At 37.6% G+C, this 18,202-nt stretch overlaps 3 protein-coding genes and 1 non-coding gene across 4 annotated transcripts; 2 read left to right on the plus strand and 2 right to left on the minus strand.

The window, feature by feature from the left end:
- Nucleotides 1–6,754: 6,754 nt before the first annotated feature.
- Nucleotides 6,755–10,935, minus strand: LOC127786855 (pentatricopeptide repeat-containing protein At5g48910-like). The gene has a single exon (XM_052314560.1). It carries the CDS (start codon nt 10,752–10,754, stop codon nt 8,883–8,885), a length of 1,872 nt encoding a protein of 623 aa, XP_052170520.1. The 5' UTR covers nt 10,755–10,935; the 3' UTR covers nt 6,755–8,882.
- On the plus strand, nt 6,922–7,000 carry LOC127787791 (small nucleolar RNA R160). The gene has a single exon (XR_008020251.1). It is a non-coding gene; the product is annotated as a small nucleolar RNA R160 (small nucleolar RNA).
- Nucleotides 10,936–11,190: 255 nt separating the features above from the next.
- Nucleotides 11,191–14,138, plus strand: LOC127786854 (pentatricopeptide repeat-containing protein At3g29230-like). The gene has a single exon (XM_052314559.1). The coding sequence runs from the start codon at nt 11,298–11,300 to the stop codon at nt 13,218–13,220; it is 1,923 nt and encodes a 640-aa protein (XP_052170519.1). The 5' UTR covers nt 11,191–11,297; the 3' UTR covers nt 13,221–14,138.
- Nucleotides 14,139–14,461: 323 nt separating this feature from the next.
- LOC127786856 (expansin-like B1) lies at nt 14,462–16,232 on the minus strand. The gene is made up of 5 exons (XM_052314561.1): nt 16,039–16,232; nt 15,827–15,933; nt 15,521–15,702; nt 15,079–15,211; nt 14,462–14,827 (listed from the first exon to the last, which is right to left on the minus strand). The coding sequence occupies exons 1-5, from the start codon at nt 16,181–16,183 to the stop codon at nt 14,630–14,632; spliced, it is 765 nt and encodes a 254-aa protein (XP_052170521.1). The 5' UTR covers nt 16,184–16,232; the 3' UTR covers nt 14,462–14,629.
- Between the last annotated feature and the right edge of the window lie 1,970 nt (nt 16,233–18,202).

Consider the following 18,202-nt stretch of genomic DNA (forward strand, 5'->3'; position numbering starts at 1 on the left):
CCTGTTTGGTAATATATATTATTTTTAACCCTTTGCCTTGAAATGATGTAAAGGTTTCTTGTCAATGTCTGAAGGCTCTCGGGTTAATTTGTTGTCCTCCATTGTAGTTACATTAAATTTCTGGTTGCATTACACTTTCGACTCTTTATTCTCATTAAAGTTCTTTCCCACGACCTAAACCCCAGTTTTTGGGTGTGGTGTGGTTCTTGTTCTGGAAATGATAAAAGACTTAAATATTTTTTAACTTTACTAAACTTGTTTTATTCTTTGTCCTTATCACTGTTAATTTTCTTAAATGACTAAAATTCCTTCAAAATTTTCCTACTCATGTCCCAAATCCCTCCCCCCTGATTGTTAGGGGTATGCATTCAATTATAATTGAATTGAACTCCTTGATTAATCGAACTAATCAAATCGAACTAACTTTAAACATATAATCGAACCAAACTGAACACTTACACTAATCGAATTAATTGAAACTAAACTAATTGATTCTGAATTTGAGCTAACCGAACTGAAAATCGAACCAAAAACCTATCCAAAAAGTTGAACTGAACCTACACAAAAACTGATATAACTGAAACCGAATGACAAAAATTAACATTCATTCATTCAACCTTATTTGTAGAAAAATAATAGCAGCCAAGGACAATAATTGAAAAATGAAAAGAAAATTCAGAATCACAATAAGATTTAATTGCCTCTATTCCAAATATGAAAACACCAATGTGAAATCGAAAATTGAATGACAAAAAATAGAACAAAACAAGATACAAATTGTGCAAATTAACAAGAAAGAGAATTGGACCAACTGGTGTTTTTGAAAGTGAGCAATGATATAAAAATAGAAATTCTACACTAAGAGGACTTAGAAAAGGATTAACTGATTGATAACCATAAATTAAAAAGAGCATCCAACATACACTTTACGACATCATTCCAATGAACAAAGGAATTTAAGGAACAATCTTGAATCTTAAACAAATGTACAAACAAATAAATTGACAAATGAACAAACTGATAAAGAAACTAACAAATGAACAAATTGAATCTGAACACAAGTTAGGGTTAGGGTTTCAAAATTACTAATTCTTGGTTTTTTGACAGAGAAGGAACGAAAGGGCGACAACGAATGGACGAAAGAAAGGCAGCCGACGACGAAGGCACGATAAGGGTTAGCTGGTTAGGGTTCGATTTTCTCTCGCATTCGATCGGGAGGGGTGACTCTCTGGCTATCGGGTGCAGAGGGGTTGGGTGGGGGAGAAGTCGACGACATTCGGGTTCGATGGCGATGATGAGGTGAGGGTTAGTCGATTAGGGACCTAGGGTTCGATGTTGTCACCTTTGACTGGTGGAGGTGGCTCTCGGGCTATTGGGTGTGCAGGGGTTGAACAATAAACTTGGGTCGAGGGTTATGCTTATGTGGGTTGATGGGTGATTCAATTATTTTTACTCAAATAATCGAATCGAACTAACTACCAGATTTTTTGCTAAATGGATAACTGAATTGACCATCAAGGCTAGTCGGTTTGGTTCAGTTAAATCAGTTTGCCTATTTTTTGCACACCCTTGCTCATTGTCAAAAAGCGAGGGATGAATATTGATTTTTTCTACCTTTCTTCTTTTTTATCATTTTTTCTTTTTTTCTCTATCTATCTCATTATAAGGGGAAAGGGGAAAAGGGAAAAGGAGAGGAAGGAGGAAGTTTTGTTATTTGTAGAAACACAAGAAGAAGTGTTGTGTTTCTTTGTCAAATTTCAAGCAAATTTAATTGTTATCTTTAAGAAGGTTTGAAAATATTTTGTTTTGATATGATTTTTTATTCTGTCTCCTAACATTTTCTCATATGATATTAGATGCTTTGTGCTTGTTCTAACTTTTCACTCTAATTAAAATATAATTTAATTGTCAAAAAGTTATTTTGGCGAGGTTTTGAGGAGTCTTAACGATTTAGTTTTATAAGAAGACATAAAAAATACTTTGGGAATTAAAGATTAGACAGGCATGCAAATAAATTTGGACATTACAAATTCATTAATGCAAATCCTCTAATAAGTAACAAAATTAATTTTAAAAATAAAAATATTGTTTAAATTACTTTAATTTCAAAGTGAAGAAAATAAAATATATGTCTGAACAAATAAATCTGTTAGAACAAATAATTTCTGACAAAAATTGTATGAGACCTTTACAGTTGATACATGGAAAGATTTATTATTTTTATATATGAAAAGATTTATTGTTTTGTTTCCTTTCACACAAAAAATAAAAAATAGATTTTACTATTTGTACAAACTGATTATCGAAATGAGAAAATGACCATTTTATCTCGGTGAAAAGTTCAAATACCAAAATACCCTCACCATTACAAAACAAAACAAACCCCCAATACAAATGACTCATTCACAATCAAGCTCGATCGAACATACATAAGACCCGAAGTGCAACCGTCATGCTATCGCCGTGAAGCCACACCACCGCAACCTTCCGACTAGGTAAGATCAACTCTCATCCTCATTTTGTGTGTGTGTGTGTGTTTAGATTTTCCATTTACATATAGTTTGAGATTTGATTTAGAGTTCAAAATCAAGTTTAATATGAGATTTAAGCATTGTAGCAAAAGTTTTTGAGCATTTGTGGACGATTTGGGACCATTTCGGATGAAACCCAAATGGAATTGGACTTTATCATTGGACTTTATACAAGGATGAAGTCTGATCAGACTTCATCCTATGATGTCATCCGATGATCGGACTTCATTCGTGACTTCATCTTTAGATGAAGTTCGACTTCATCCTATGATGAAGTTCAGTTATGATGACAAAGTCAGATTTTTTATAATTTAAAAAAAATAATGCATATTTTAAAAAAAATTAAGTTTGATGTGCTTCATAAGATGAAGTCTGATCTATTAGTGTAGTGTGCCTTGATACTAAATTTGGATGGCATATAGATGGCTCATTTTAATGTATTAATTATATTTTTTATATAAATAAATAAAATACAATATTTTCTCCAATAAATTATATGAATGAGTCATTAGATTTTCTGTATGAGAATTTTATTTTCAAGGTGTTAGAACTGTATGACAGAATTATTTGGTAACATAACTTCTTAAACTATTCATATTTCTTAGATTCTTTGGATAAAGACTCCAATTAATCGAATATGAACTAGTACATGGGTTACTACCTTGTTTGACATGGGGTCGATAGGAGGATGGTATGTCACACGCCATATGACATGAGATATTGTTAGTAGATCTGTGGGTGGTCATTGGGGAACGATCAATAGAATGTGACGCCGATGAATGACCAAATGGCTTAGTGGATAATGGTAGAGTCATCAGGTTGCGACTTGCGATCGTGTGTTGATTTTTAGACTTGAACTTGCACGCTTGTTTTGTGTATTGGTGTGCATGATTTGCTAATGAGCCAAACCATCTAATTGAGAAGTGAGAACGTTCATTTATGTGGTTCTGTATTGTTGGTATATGGAGATAAGTGTTTGGGAATAAGATCCGTTGCCCTTGTCGGTATTTGATGGAGTGAATGTCCTATGTGATCTACTATTGATATGATGGGATAGTCCTTGATCATGGTAGATTGAAAGTTAAGAAATATGTTTTTTGAGATATCATTTAGTCACATTAATAAGGTCTGACACATAGTTACTGAGTTTATGAGTTTATCACTCCATTACTCTTGCTCAGTCTGGATGTTAGGTGATGAAAAGATTATATCACATGATAATTGTCAACTGTAATAGGTTTACTTGAAGTGAGACTTCACTGTCAACTTAGGTAGCACGAAAACAAAAAATGATATGTTTCTGAAACAAAACGGAAACGTTGAAACGACATTTTTCTAAAAATGTAGGAAATGGAAACATGGGGTAAAATGTAAATTTAAAAAATATTGGGGGAAGTTTTGTAAATATAATTTTTAATATAGTAAATTATAAAAATATAATTCAAATATAAAAATTTATTTTCAGTAATATGCAATGTGCTATATTACTGAAAACATTTAATTAATTTAATTTTGATATAAATAAATTAAAAACAAAATATCAAACGAAAATTAAACAAACATAAAACACAAAAAAATGCATACACCTCCAAACACAAAAGACAAACACTCTGAGAACACATACCAAAAGCGATGGAAGCGACAATAGCGACGAAATTGGAAGCAAAGCAATTGAAGGAACGACGGATCGGTGGTTGAAATCAGTAGCGATGAATCGAAAGCGACGGATCGATGGTCGAAACGACGGATCGGGTGAAGAAGAAAAAGAAGATGGTAAGCAATCTTTATCGATATGGATCTGTCAATCAGTGGCTTTCGATCATTGATAGCCGACATATCGAGTGAAGAAGAAGATTGCTTACACAACAGATTCGAAAAAAGAACTAGAAAGAAGAAAAATATGGGCAAAATAAGAGGGGGTTCGGCTAGCTTTGGGGGTGCGTGGGGTATGGACTGCTGGTTGCGGGTTGCGTGGCCGCTGTTGCAGGAACTGAAAGCACGTTTTGCTTAAAACGAGTTTCCATTTAGTTTTAGCAAATTACGAAACGACCCCCAAAAGTTTCACAATTTATAGAAACGTCCCAAAAATCATTTCGGGTCGTCTTTGCCGTTTTCAAAACGGGAAGCCATTCGGAAACACCGAAATGACATCCCAAACACGTTTTTGTGCAACTTAGTTGTCAAATATACTGTCAAAAACAGCTGCTAGGTGCTATTCAGAAACTCTCGGAATGTCATTGGAATTTGGAGAAGTTCTGATAATGGGTTAAGGGGTTGACTGATATCGAAAAGGGTTTCAGTGTTATCTGATTGCTAGCTGGTAGTGAAACTAAAAAGTCACAGACCATATAATGTTGTGTTTGATATTGCTATCGTGTGCTCAAAATGTTTCTGGAAGTGATTGGTCAAATGTTAACTCTTGGCCCCTTTTGCCAATAATGCATAGTGCATAATGTGAAATCAATTATTGATTGCATAGTAGATTAACAGCGATAGATTGAAAATAATGCATATTAAAATCAATTATTGATTGTATAGTGAAATCAATTATTAACTGTACAGTAACAGACGACGAACATTAGAAGACTTAGAATTGGGAGATAAAGAAAAAAAGGAAGGGGATGGGAGGGAAGGAGAGGTAGGGCCTCTGCCTTTTCTCTGTCTCCTCCTTCACTGGTCTCTCTCCCTATGTGTGCAACTTATTCTTTCTTTGTTTTTTTGAAAATATTCTACTACTATAAATATTTTACGTGTAATTGTTATGCGTAAAATTTTTAGACGCGAGCATGGGAAGAGGTGACCAGAACGGTACTATTCAATATAGTAGGTGGAGATAGACTAGGACTACCACAACGTGAGGTGGATACGATCTTAGTATATAAATTATTTCTATACCCTAACCTTACATTGGACAACATGTATGAATTTATTTATATTTTATTGTTGAATATGAGTGTTTAAATATTTAAGCTATGTATGACGTGTATATTATATTTCATTATATGTATATGACACACGATAAAAATTTTATTTTTATTTGTACTGCCGTATTAGTGATTCCTTTCACGATCATCATCGGATGAAGTCAACGATTACTAGAGAAGGCGATGCAACGGCAGCGACAAAAAGAAGACAAAAGTTGTTTAAGATGCAATAAAGAAAGAGATAGAAAATAGATGAAAAGAGATTAATGGGGAGAGAAATTTTTAGACATAACGATTGGTGCCTTCGTTTTCATCACTCGTTCAAAACAATCAAAATATCATGATATTTTACATAATTAAAATATCACAATTTTTTATTTTGATCATTCTTTTGATAACCTATTTTTGTACGTGTAGCAAAATTTATCAAAAATATAGAGAGTCCGCCCGCTTGTTTTATTGAGTGTCAATACGACGTCGGAAGTGATTACCGACCTCTATATAAATTAAGCTGCAGCCCAGCCGCAGTCGAAGTGGAAACCCTAGCATCTGATCTGATGAACAATTGGGAAGCGGCTTTGCCGAAAGCTTTCTCTTGGTCTTTGACGAACAATTGTTGAATTTCTTCATTGTTAAATCGGCACCTAATAGCCCCTTGCACTTCAAGTCATAGTCGCAAGGAAAGATCGAGAAAAGGGTTTCGGTGCTAAATCAACATCGGCATTAGGGTTTACCGACTGGACATTGATTTTGAACCCCCATTTCTTTGTTCTAATCTGTTTTGCCAAACAAAACTCTTCTTGCTTTTCTGTCCAAGTTTTTGTTTTCCACCTTTTTTCTTGGTTTGTTTTTCTTGCATTAATTTGCTAGGAAAACGATGGCTATACCTAGTTATGGTCATCGAAATCTCTGATTCCTATGCTTGCTTATGTTGCCTCAGTACCTGGTTTGCCTAGTTGTTTGTAAAGGTTGTATGTTTGTGGCTAAATGTGCATGTAAGTGTTCTAAAGATCATTGACTGTGATCTCTAGAGGGTATCCTTGTGGGTTGCTTGTTGGTGCGCTTCTCTGCCTCTCTACGACGTGAAAATTTTCAGTTTTTTCTTACTGGAAGTAATGCCAAGAAAATTTATTTGTCTTATTTTTCTGTGATTAATGTTTATGTTCATGGAGGATGCAGTCAAGTTAAGCTGTGACAGTATTAGCATCAGCCCTTTTGTCTTTTGACTTTTGATTTCTGCTTTTGACCTCTTATTTGCCTTTGATTTGAACTGATCTGAGTCCACAAACTTAAATGCTTCCACATGAAGTATTTTTGCTTTTATTTTCTTAAGATGTTTTGTGTTTTTTCATTTAGTTTCACAAGGTTGCTATACCTGTGATGGCCTTAGCGCCTTGCCAATTTTATGAGTACTTCTCTTCAACTTTGATTTCGCTATGCAATGGAAGCCTGCCTGATAACAGCAATGCAAAATGATGAAGATTCCTGATCTGAATTCCTGTGTGGAATCATATTATTAATGGTCTTCAAAGTTCTCTGATTGCTTTGCTGCGTGTTACCATTATGCATAGGTTAATGGGTGCCCCAAGTCTATTTTGTGATGCTAATATTGCAACCCTCTGGTAGTCTCTTGCTTGGAACGTGATATTTTGTTGTTGAACCATGGTCGGCATCAAAGATGTGGGATTCTAACTCTAAATGATTAGAAAGTTAAGGGTGTGCAACGGTCATTTCTATGTATTGATTGGATGATCTACACATTTGTTTATTGTGACAGTATGTTGAATCATTCATTGTTTATATGTGCCTATTTGTGTTTGTCTGTAGTAGTTTGCTACATGGCTGATGTATGCTTAGCTTGGTTCATTGTTGTCTATCAGCCAATATGATTAAGTTCTCACAGGGATTTCTACTCAGTGCATGGTCCAAAGTATAACGTCCAATCTACTGAGATGGGATCTTATTGTTCTCCTAGCCAAAAGAAAAGATACAAAATTTTGGGCACCAAAATACATAGTCTGTTGTTAGCGTGCTTCTTTCAGGCTATACGAGCATGGTGCTACAGTGATAATTTTCCACTTGTTGCTTGGCTCATCTATGCCAAATGACTAACATTCAGGAAAAGAACATGACTTGACTGTCGTCTTAATTCATGTTAGTTATGCGATGTTTGATGTACCTGATCTGTTTTCCAAATCATGCAGAAGAATTGCTTGTTTCTGACATCTTTTTTGTTTGTAAAGTATTTTGTCCATTTGACAGTTGGGCATATTTGATTGTGAAATAATTATCCTGAAACTTCATCAGACAGATTAAGCCTTCAACATTTGATGGTGAAACTACATACATTGATGAAAAGCCCATCCCATTTCCTAACAAGAATTTCAATCATTGTATGACGCTGAAGAGAAGGCCGAGGATCTGATCAACAACTGTAGGTTTAAATCATAGAAAGAGCCTCTTTTGCCTGGAGGGCCAAGGGAAAACTTATAAACAATGAGGAACTGCAGCTGCACAGATGTTCTGGTCTTGCACTTTAAGAGTCAGTAAGGTTGCTAGCTAAATCTGTCTGTCATCCAACATTGGCTAATCTTCTTGTTGCTGGATTGAGCTAATCTTTCAAGACTCATTCAGCACAACTGTAGAACTTGAATGCCTCTAAGAGTTTTCTTGCCTGAACAAGCATTCTCTTAAAGGGCCTGCAGTAATGCTGTTCCAACAGAAGAAGATCCAAATAGGTTGAAATTCTTGCTTCACATGCCCTGTATAGGTAGATAATTGAACTTGGGAGACCATGCTCTTCAGCTCCTGTTGGCTCCAGCTTGTGGTTCTTCTGATATCCTAGCAGCATCTTCACAATCCTTGAACAGGCAGTAAAGTTGTTTATGCGTTTTGGCCTTTTGCCTTGGTATTTATTCTTGTCAATGGTCCTTGAAAATCTATGATTAAAGTTACAGTATTAGCACATATAATCTGTATTCTGACAACATATTCTGTATGGTGCATGATTGTTAAATCATATTTACTGTCAATTCAGATTGTGGACTGGGTTTTCGCCGCAGTTATAGGAGAGATCCGGTTGTTTTTCTTTCATTTTGCCATTATTGACTAGCTATGGCTGATCTTGTTTGATCTGGAAAAAGAAACAACCACAGAGCAGAGGTCGCACTGTGATGCTTATAGCATCGCCACTAAAATTTTGTTGTGCTTGGAATGTAACATGGCACCTTTCCTTATTGCCATCATGGTTGTATCAGAAAGGGGCTGATCCACATAACCATTTTTGGAGTTTCCAAGTTGTGCCAGAATGTGTAACCAATGATAACAATCCCTTTAGTTAATCTTGAATCTCATGTCTCCTTTTGTTTCACTAGCACTTTCTTCCTCCAAGAAGTTAATAGGTGAAATAGGGCAGAGCCCAGAGATTTCACCAATAATCCCTACAAGAACAAGAGCCTTCTTGAAAATGGTGGAATCGGTTTGAATCCCGAATAATCAGATGGCGATTATAAATTACAGATAGAAGCTTCAACGCAGAATGACAGTCACTGCACATCCGAAGATTTTTAATCACTCGGATGGGTGTTCCCGGCGTGGTGCTAATGAAGCCAAAGGCCACTGCCAGTTTCTCGCTGTGGTGACCAAGTGAGCTTTGCTTCACTTCTTCGTTGTCAATATCCAGTAATACTTGTTCTGTGTCTGGCTCATACCCTGCCACCTTCAGTTTTCCTCTCATCTCATCTAGCATGCCATAGATTTCTTTCCTCCTGTAATGGCTTATATCTCCAACAATAAACTCATGAACAAGCCCATCAACTTCAATTGAACTGCATCCTGGAGGCTTCATTATTCCTTTATCCAACATGGTTTTCCTCAGCGTATGAACATGATCCCATTCATTAGCCATTGCATACATGTTTGATAACAACACATAGCTCCCGTGGTCGTTTGGGGCCAGTTCAATGAGTTGAAGACCAGCTTTTTCGCCCATCCTGAAGTTCTTGTGGATTTTACAAGCACCCAATAAGGCCTTGAGCATGATTGCATCTGGTTTCATAGGCATAGATCTCATGATCTCCTCCAGCTTATCAAACTGACCAGCCCGGCCTAAAAGATCAACCACGCACCCATAATGTACTATGTCTGGTTCAATACCATAAACCACTCTCATCTTACTGAAATACGCCAGGCCATCCTCAACCAAGCCCCCATGGCTGCACGCGTTCAACAGGCACGAGAAAGTGATTGCATTAGGCCCAACCTTTGAATTCTCCATCCTTGAGAAGAGATAAATTGCTTCTGAACTCCTGCCGTTTGCAGCCAGCCCCCCAAGCAAGGCATTCCATGTATCCAAACTCTTCCTTTTGGTTTCATTGAATGCCAGAGTTGCTCCTTCCAAGCAACCACACTTGGAGTACATGTTAACTAGGGCAGAACCGAGGTTCTCATCAAGCCCAATTCTCTGTTTTCTTATATAAGCATGAATCCATTTTCCTTGAGCAAGTGCACCCAAATGGGCAATTGCAGTTAAAACACTCACCAATGTCACTTTGTCTGGCTGTTTTCCTTCATGTTGCATCCTTCGAAACACCTCCATGGCTTCCACAAATTCCCCCACATTGACATGGTAACCAATCATGGTATTCCAAGACACAACATCTCTACAAGGCATTGAATCAAATAGCTGGTGAAGTGATTCGGTATATCCATTTTCAGCATATCCTTCAAGCAAGCTATTCCATGTCACAATGTCCCATTCAGGACTTCCATCAAACACCTTCTGCGCATCACCCATTGACCCAGAAACGGCATACACGTGAATCAGCTTATTCCGAATGAAGACACCATCTTCAAGCCCGCGCTTGATGATTTGACAATGAAACTGCTTCCCAGCATCTGCCTGCGACAAGCCGGTGCACGCTTTGAGGACTAATGTAAAGGTATAGCAGTCAGGCTCAACATCTTTGCAAAGCATTTGGGCATACAATGAAATGGCTGTCTGGGTACTGTTCCTCTTGAGGTGTCCTCTAATTAGAGTGTTCCAAGCAAAAGTGTATGGCTCTTCCATGTAGCCAACTAAGTTTTCAGCGTACTCGAGGTTTCCATTGTCGGAAACGGCGTAGAATTCGGCGAGGCGGCTGGCTGAGTAAGAGTCGGAGATTTGGGAGGTTTTGATCATGAGAGCATGCACTTGTTTAGCTTCTTGGAGTTGGAGGTGGGTGCAGAGTTGTGTGAGAGAGAGGTTTGCCTTTAAAGTTGATCTTTGTGCTGGGTGAGAAGTTGGCAATGTTAGGATCATTTCGTTGGAGCACTCAAGAAAATGAGGTATATATGTTGACTGACTGTTACTCTGCTTGCTAGTGAAAAAGGGTAATTTAAAAGCGTTGTGCTCCGTTACTGTTTTATTTATTTATTTATGGTGGCTGGTTTAGTTCTCTACTAACAAAATGATAAAAGCTTATAAGCTTGCGATACTACCAACTATCAAGGAAGTAAGTTCTTACCGGGGTTGGGTTGGGTTGGGTTGGGTTTGGAAGTGTGGGCACTGTACACAACATTGTATATTTATATCTATTTTTCTTATAAAGTTAGTTAAAATTCATATCAAGCTTGAAGAAATTTTAATGGAGAGGAGAGGGGGGTTTGAGGCTGAATAGCAAATAGCAATAATTATAGGAAATTAGAAGCCAAGAGAAAAATTATATTAGTTCAGTGGAGCACTCACTAGTCTCACTTATAGTTCTCGGCGCAATAAGCGGACGGCGAAGGCAAGTCAGAAATCTCCAACGACATTTCGAATTTACGTCGTTTCCGCCAAAATCGAAGCTCACAATCATCAATCATGGCGCCCAGCTTCAAACCACCCAAATCCACCGTCCGATTATCCTCACAAACTCTGGAAAAACTCATCAAAACCAACAGAAACCTTTCCAAGCCACAGCCGAGACTCTGGGCAGACGATCCACCCCACCCTGAACTCATCGACTCGGACGATCCAGGAGTGCGCACGCTGACGCTGAACCACCCCATCCTGCGCGCTTTAGAGTCTTCCAGCGGTGGGCTGAGAGAATTCAACCAGGTCCAGAGCCAGCTCGTCGTTTCCGGCCTATTTCATCATCCCCTTGCCGCTGGCCGGGTCTTGAAGAAACTGTGTTCTTCGCGGCTCACGGTTTCTCATGCGGTTGATCTCTTCGGTTGGTTTGAAGAGCCGGACGCTTTCTTGTGTAACACCATTGTTAGAAGCTTGGTGAGATTCAATGACCCACATGGCGCCCTGGCTTTTTACTATAATCAAATGACTGGGAAGTTTGTTTTGCCGAATCATTACACGTTCCCGCTTTTGGCAAAGGTTTGTGCGGGGATTGGTTCCTTTCAAGACGGGGAGAAGGTTCATGCCCGGGTTGTCAAGTTCGGGTATGAGTTTGATTTGTTTGTTCGGAATGCTTTGATTCACATGTACTCTGTTTTTGGAAGAATTGGGGATGCAAGGAAGGTTTTTGATTTGAGTTATGAATCAGATTTGGTGACTTGGAACTCAATGATAGGTGGGTATGTAAAGAATGGAGAAGTGGGTGTTGCGCTTAAGGTTTTCAATGAAATGCCTGAAAGAGATGCTTTTAGTTGGAATTCTATGATTGCGGGTTATGTGGCAATTGGGAACATGGAGAGAGCAAAAGAATTGTTTGAGAAGATGCCGTTAAAAGATGCCATCTCTTGGAATTCTTTGATTGATGGGTATGCCAGGATTGGAAACATTTCAGCTGCTCGAGATATTTTTGATCAAATGCAATATAAGAATTTAGTTTCATGGAATACGATATTGGCTCTTTATGTGCGGTCCAAGAATTACACTGAGAGCTTGAGGTTGTTTGATAGGATGATGCGAGGAGAAAATGCTAAGCCGAATGAGGCCACTCTTGTAAGTGTCTTGACTGCTTGCGCACATTTAGGTAGTCTAGATAGAGGTAAATGGGTTCACAATTACATTAGAAACAGTAAAAATGTTGAACCTGACATGCTACTTTTTACTGCTTTATTAACAATGTATGCAAAATGTGGGGATATGGATTTGGCTAGAGATGTCTTTGATGAGATTCCAAACAAAAGTGTTGTCTCATGGAATTCTATGATTATGGGGTATGGGATGCATGGGTATGGACAGAAGGCTCTTGAAATGTTCCTAGAGATGGAGAATAGAGGAGTGATGCCAAATGATGCCACTTTTGTATGCATTTTAAGTGCATGTGCTCATGCAGGAATGGTTTTGGAAGGTTGGTGGTACTTTGATTTGATGCATCGAGTTTACATGATTGAGCCAAAGGTTGAGCATTATGGTTGCATGGTCGACCTTCTTGGACGGGCTGGCTTGATGAAGGATTCTGAAGAGCTTATCAGCAAGATGCCAATGGATGGAGGACCTACTCTATGGGGAGCTTTACTTTCAGCATGCAGGAGTCACTCTAATCTTGAGCTTGGAGAGACTCTGGCCAGGCGTTTAATTGAGTTGGAACCAGTGGATATCGGCCCTTATGTGTTGCTATCAAACATATATGCTGCAGAAGGGAGATGGAATGATGTGGAAAATGTAAGAAAGATGATGAATAACAGAGGGTTACAAAAAGTGGCCGGGTCTAGCTCGGTTCAGTTAGGAAATTGTGCTACTGAATTTTCCCAGGAAAGTGATTCAGTTCATAAGAGGAGCATGATGTACTCCATGTTGAGTGAGATGGGTGCTCAATTGAAATTGTCATGCAGAAATATATGACGAATTACAGAAATTTTAGTGTTGTAAGTACCGTTGGAGAAAGTTCAGTATGGTTAGTTAACATATTCAGAAAATGAGGAGAATCAGAGACATGGAATTCTAACAGGTTGAAGACATTAAGTATATGCTGGGTCAAGGTATCTAAGTGCAAGTGTATGAGATAGGCTATGATATTTGCAGCAAAAGAGGGGAGAATAATTTTCATTACTCCTTTTCATACCCGAAAATTATTTTGTGGGAAGTTTTGAAAAATCAATGGCGATAATGTTGGTATTGGTTGACTGGATTCACGAATACACGATAATGTTGGCAGCTTCATGAAATGACTCGCTGTGTGTAGTTTAATTTAACCAGAGGTTGCGCCCATGTATACTGGCATAGTAGTACTGAGACCATGGAAACCAAACGATTATGATGGAGACTGCTGATTTGAGTTGAACGCCAAAACTGATTGGTCACATGACTCCATTTCTTGAAGCTCTACCAGGGCTAAGGATCTTTCGTCATTGTTCTGCAACTTGCTCGTTTTCTCCTGACCTTGATGGTGTTTTATAAGCATGAGGAAATTCTATCCCATACATGATACTTGAGCTTCAGAGAAAAAGAAAAAAAAAAAAAACATAGAATTGATTCAAACAAAGCCCTTAATATACAGCATTTGATGGATTGATTCCTCACATTTAGTTTGGACTTGTATAAGGTCCAACATAGTTGAGCCATATGACAATTTATTTGGAAGAGTTCAACCGATATCTTCTGGATCTTGCATGGGTCCACGGTGCTGTCTGGACTCTATTGAATACATAATGAAAAAAGAAAATATGTTTATCATGATTATAGCACCAAGTGTAAGAAGGGCTGAACGTGTACATTTTATTTTCTTTTCCTTTTTTGGCTAATAGAATTTGTACTTTTTCATTTGGAATGTTAATAATGCGATGCTGTAGGCCAATAACAAAAAAGAAATCTACGAGACCGCTTATTTACTACTAGGTTTTCCATAAGCACCAAAATGTGCTGATCAAGAAAAGAAAATTCAAGATTAATTGTTATATTTACAGGGTGACATGCTGTTTTGGGACTATTCAAAAGTGGCTTTTAACAAATATAGTGCCAGGTGAATCTGCTGCTTTTCAAGTGCCAAGTTCCGATCTTGTTACCATGTAGTGTCGGACTAACAGGACAATAGACGAAGGTGATCACTGTAAAGGCTAATTAGTGTATAAAATAACTAATAAATGTTAAAAAGGAAATTCAAATATTTATTAGGACATTTCTTACATATGTCATTTATGAACCGTACAGTGAATTGAATGAAGAGCCCGAAAGGAACAAAATATGAAAAGAAGCCAAATTTCTTTTTCCAGTTGTAGAATGTAGTGAATATCAGAATCCTATGTGTTTGATTATTAGTTCACTTGTACTCCTGAGTCATATATATTTCCAGGTTGCCAATTTTCAGGCACATTATTAACGGGAACAACCCATGTCTCATCATCATCATCGCTGAATAGCATCCTTATCGACAAGGGTCCACTTGGGGCCGAGTTAGTTGTCCATACTGCTCCATAACTCCTATCCAGTAGCTTGCACGAGAAATTTTGTGTCTGCAGATGTTAAATTCCATGTTAATACTGGAAACCAGAAGATTCAATGAAACAAGGTTTAGCTGTACATTCAGGACATGCAATGAAAGGTGTTATTTGCTTTTACATTGTATGTTATGTTAAAAGAATAGTTTTCATGCTATATATATATACACATATATTAGGTTAGACGTTTTGGAACTCCTCATGTGTGTACAGTTGAATTAGAAAAGTTGACATCTCCTCTCAAACAGTGATAAGATGGGAAGTACCTCGCATAGCTGAACAGCAGTGATATCCTTTTTCCCTTGTTGATACCATATGACAAAGGCCAAGTAATGAGGGTAGTTGCTATTCTCATCAATCTTGAAAGTTATATTTTTGCCTGGGTAGCTGCATGGCACCCTGAGAGAGAGAGAGAGAGAGAGACAGAGTATTGTTATTTTTTCTGCAGCCTTTAATTCTCCAAGTAATGATTACAAGTAAAAGAGCTATGTATTGTTATGGAATGACTTATTCATATGAGTTCATGATATGAGCAAAGATTTTCATGATTCAGTTAACTCTAAGGAGTGAAGATATGTTCCTTTTCCGTTTTTCTTCATCACAGAGATAAAATCCATATTGAACACTATTGAAATTATTCTTAAGGCTGATAGAAATCATTCTTCCTCTAAATTGCTTCTGTAGGTTTTATATGTAAGTGGATATTACCGTCTGTATTCAATATCAACAACACCAAGGGCTAGTAGAGATGTGGCTGTATCGTTAGTCTGAGCCATCCGGCTAAAAGCGTGTCTGCTCAGGATAAAGTCAGTTCCATCGCTGCTACCCTGATCAGTTATAACTGCAGTGACGCCTGTGTCTGAGCAATAGTTACTGTTGGTACACCTCACCTAACAGAATAAAGAAACTTCATGATTAGAACCTAGTATGATAAAGCAAAATCATTAAAATCTTCATGTTTTCATCCTTGTGGTTCCCTTGTATATATATTTCGTTTGATATCTCATCAATCACCTGGTAGCAGGCACCACAGCCTACACCACTGCGATAGAGTTCAGATGCAGCTGATACATCCCCTCCATTGATTGTTGCTCCAAATGTACCAAAACCACATGCTCCAGCTGCAATTTAATCAGAAATCAATCTGGTCTAGTAATTATAAACATAAAGGAAAGTATCTACACAATAATGAATTAATTTGTGCATGCATTGGGTTTGAAGCTCACTTTCTGTTCCTTGTTCATCAGAATTTGGGTAATAAGTTGCTCGAGAGTGAGTGAAACAGTCGCTGCATGTTTCTGCATCACCAAGAGTTTGCATGAGAAGAAAGGTTGCAAATAAGAAAGCGAGTGACAGTTGCGAGAAGGCCATTGTGAACAAAAGAAAATAGAAACAAAGGAACCAAAAGAAGCAAATTATGAGGTGGTGGTTTTCATGAATTGAGCAAGTGTGCTATTTATAGTGAACCATCCAGCTGACCGTCATGAGTTTGGCAAAAGGTCTGACTTTGACATTCTGTTTAATAATCCATTCAGAGCTATAGAAATTCTGGTACAAGTGTTTCCCAGCAACCTTCTTAGACTTGGAATTATTTAGAAAGGTGCTTTCTCACCCTTGCATACTTTTTGTAGTGCTTGTCATCCTCATGAAACTTTTTTGTACCTAGTTGGAAAATTAATGACTTTGAAGAGATCCAAGGATAGCAGTTTTCTTGTTTAATTACCAACAACTTCAAGGTTTCAGTGATGCTAATTCAAAGTTTTCTCTGTGTCAATGTGCTCTGAATACGAACAAATTCATGACTCTATCAATAGTAATTCAAACTTCATACAGCAAGTTTTTCTCTATTATCAAGTGATTACTTTGACATTTGTGCATAAGAATTTAAAATTTTCTAATATAAATTCTTTGGTAATCATTAATTTATTATTATTATTATTATTTTATTGAAGCATGTTCTGCGATAGGCACAAGATGAAATGAATTTACATCTTGAGAACTTGGCAGAGTTAAAACATGCTAGTTGGACCAGGTATTGAGATTGACTGTGACTTACCTACCCATAGAGAGATAGGAAATGCAATTTGTCTAAGAGCAACTATCTGGTTGTTTGAGTGCGGTGGTACGCTATGGTTTTGCTTGAGAAAGAAGTATGTTGAAGGACCAGTTAGGTGCTTTTGCACCAAAGAACCTCTTGCTAGGTATCTTCTAGTGTTCCCACTTCTGGGCCTGATCACATCTGGCTGTCATTTCTGTGACAATAGTCTTGAAGGTGCATAGGAAGCTCAAATCTATATTTGTTGACATAGTCCTAGACTACAAACACTAGTTCCCGTTTTTTATTTTCCTTCCAACTGACTGATAGCATCTCTGTAGAGAAACTAGTACAAACTACTCAATTCTGGGCTGATATTTCCTCAGCCAGAATTACTTATGCAAAAGCTTGTAAAGTATAGGGATAACTTCAGCGTTGATAGGCATAGTAGGTTTTCCAGCCAATTTGATCGTTGAAATAATCTTTCCTGAATTCATGCATGAAGCCATGGATTGAGGTATATTAACACAGAAAGTTTCTCCAGCAGTATGTATTGACTTCCATTAATAGATACTTATTTTATAGTTTATCTCAGAATGCTTGTGATCATAGTACTATGATCACTTCTTGTGCAGTGGATTAAATAAGCCGTCTGGGAATTAAACACAAGCTGGGGATGCTAGGATAAGTAGCTTGATCCACAATTAGTGTTAGCATAATTAGCGTGATCCACAATCTTTGGGACAGTTTTCTAGTAAGGATCTTTTTTATATTTTTGTACATAATTTTAGTTTTCATTTTATATTATTTCTCTTTGCATGTAATCTTGTCAAGACATTATTATCAATGCAACTGAAAGGAATTTCCTTTATCATGGTATTAGAGCCGATTTTCTCTAGGACCTCACCAACCAGCCTTTCTCCTCTAATTTTTCTATGCTCTTCATGTATAGCTACTCATCTTCATGGTCGATCCCATCATTGAACAAGTGGCAAGTGGCCAAATCCCACTATGATGAGGGAATATTTATAGGGGGCAATTTTACTATACTACCCCTGGGAGGTTACCATTAACTTGAAGCCATGTGTGCCAGTAAAGACCAATATGTGATCGCCACGTGTCCATTCCTGAGAGCTCTATATGTCCTTATAACCTCCAGCGTGATTTTGAATTGGAAGAAATAGAGAGGAAGACTCAGTCAAACAAGAATCTCTCCAACACCTCAAGATTTTTCTCCATTCGAATGTTATCTTATCTCCATCTAAAAGTTATCTAATCTTCTCAGGGTAGGCTGAACGCCATCTATAAATAGAGGATAACCTCTACAAGTATGGAGGTCTGACTCTTAAGGGACT

Source organism: Diospyros lotus, chromosome 12 (assembly GCF_014633365.1).
Source record: "Diospyros lotus cultivar Yz01 chromosome 12, ASM1463336v1, whole genome shotgun sequence".
In the NCBI taxonomy this organism is placed as follows: Eukaryota; Viridiplantae; Streptophyta; class Magnoliopsida; order Ericales; family Ebenaceae; genus Diospyros; species Diospyros lotus.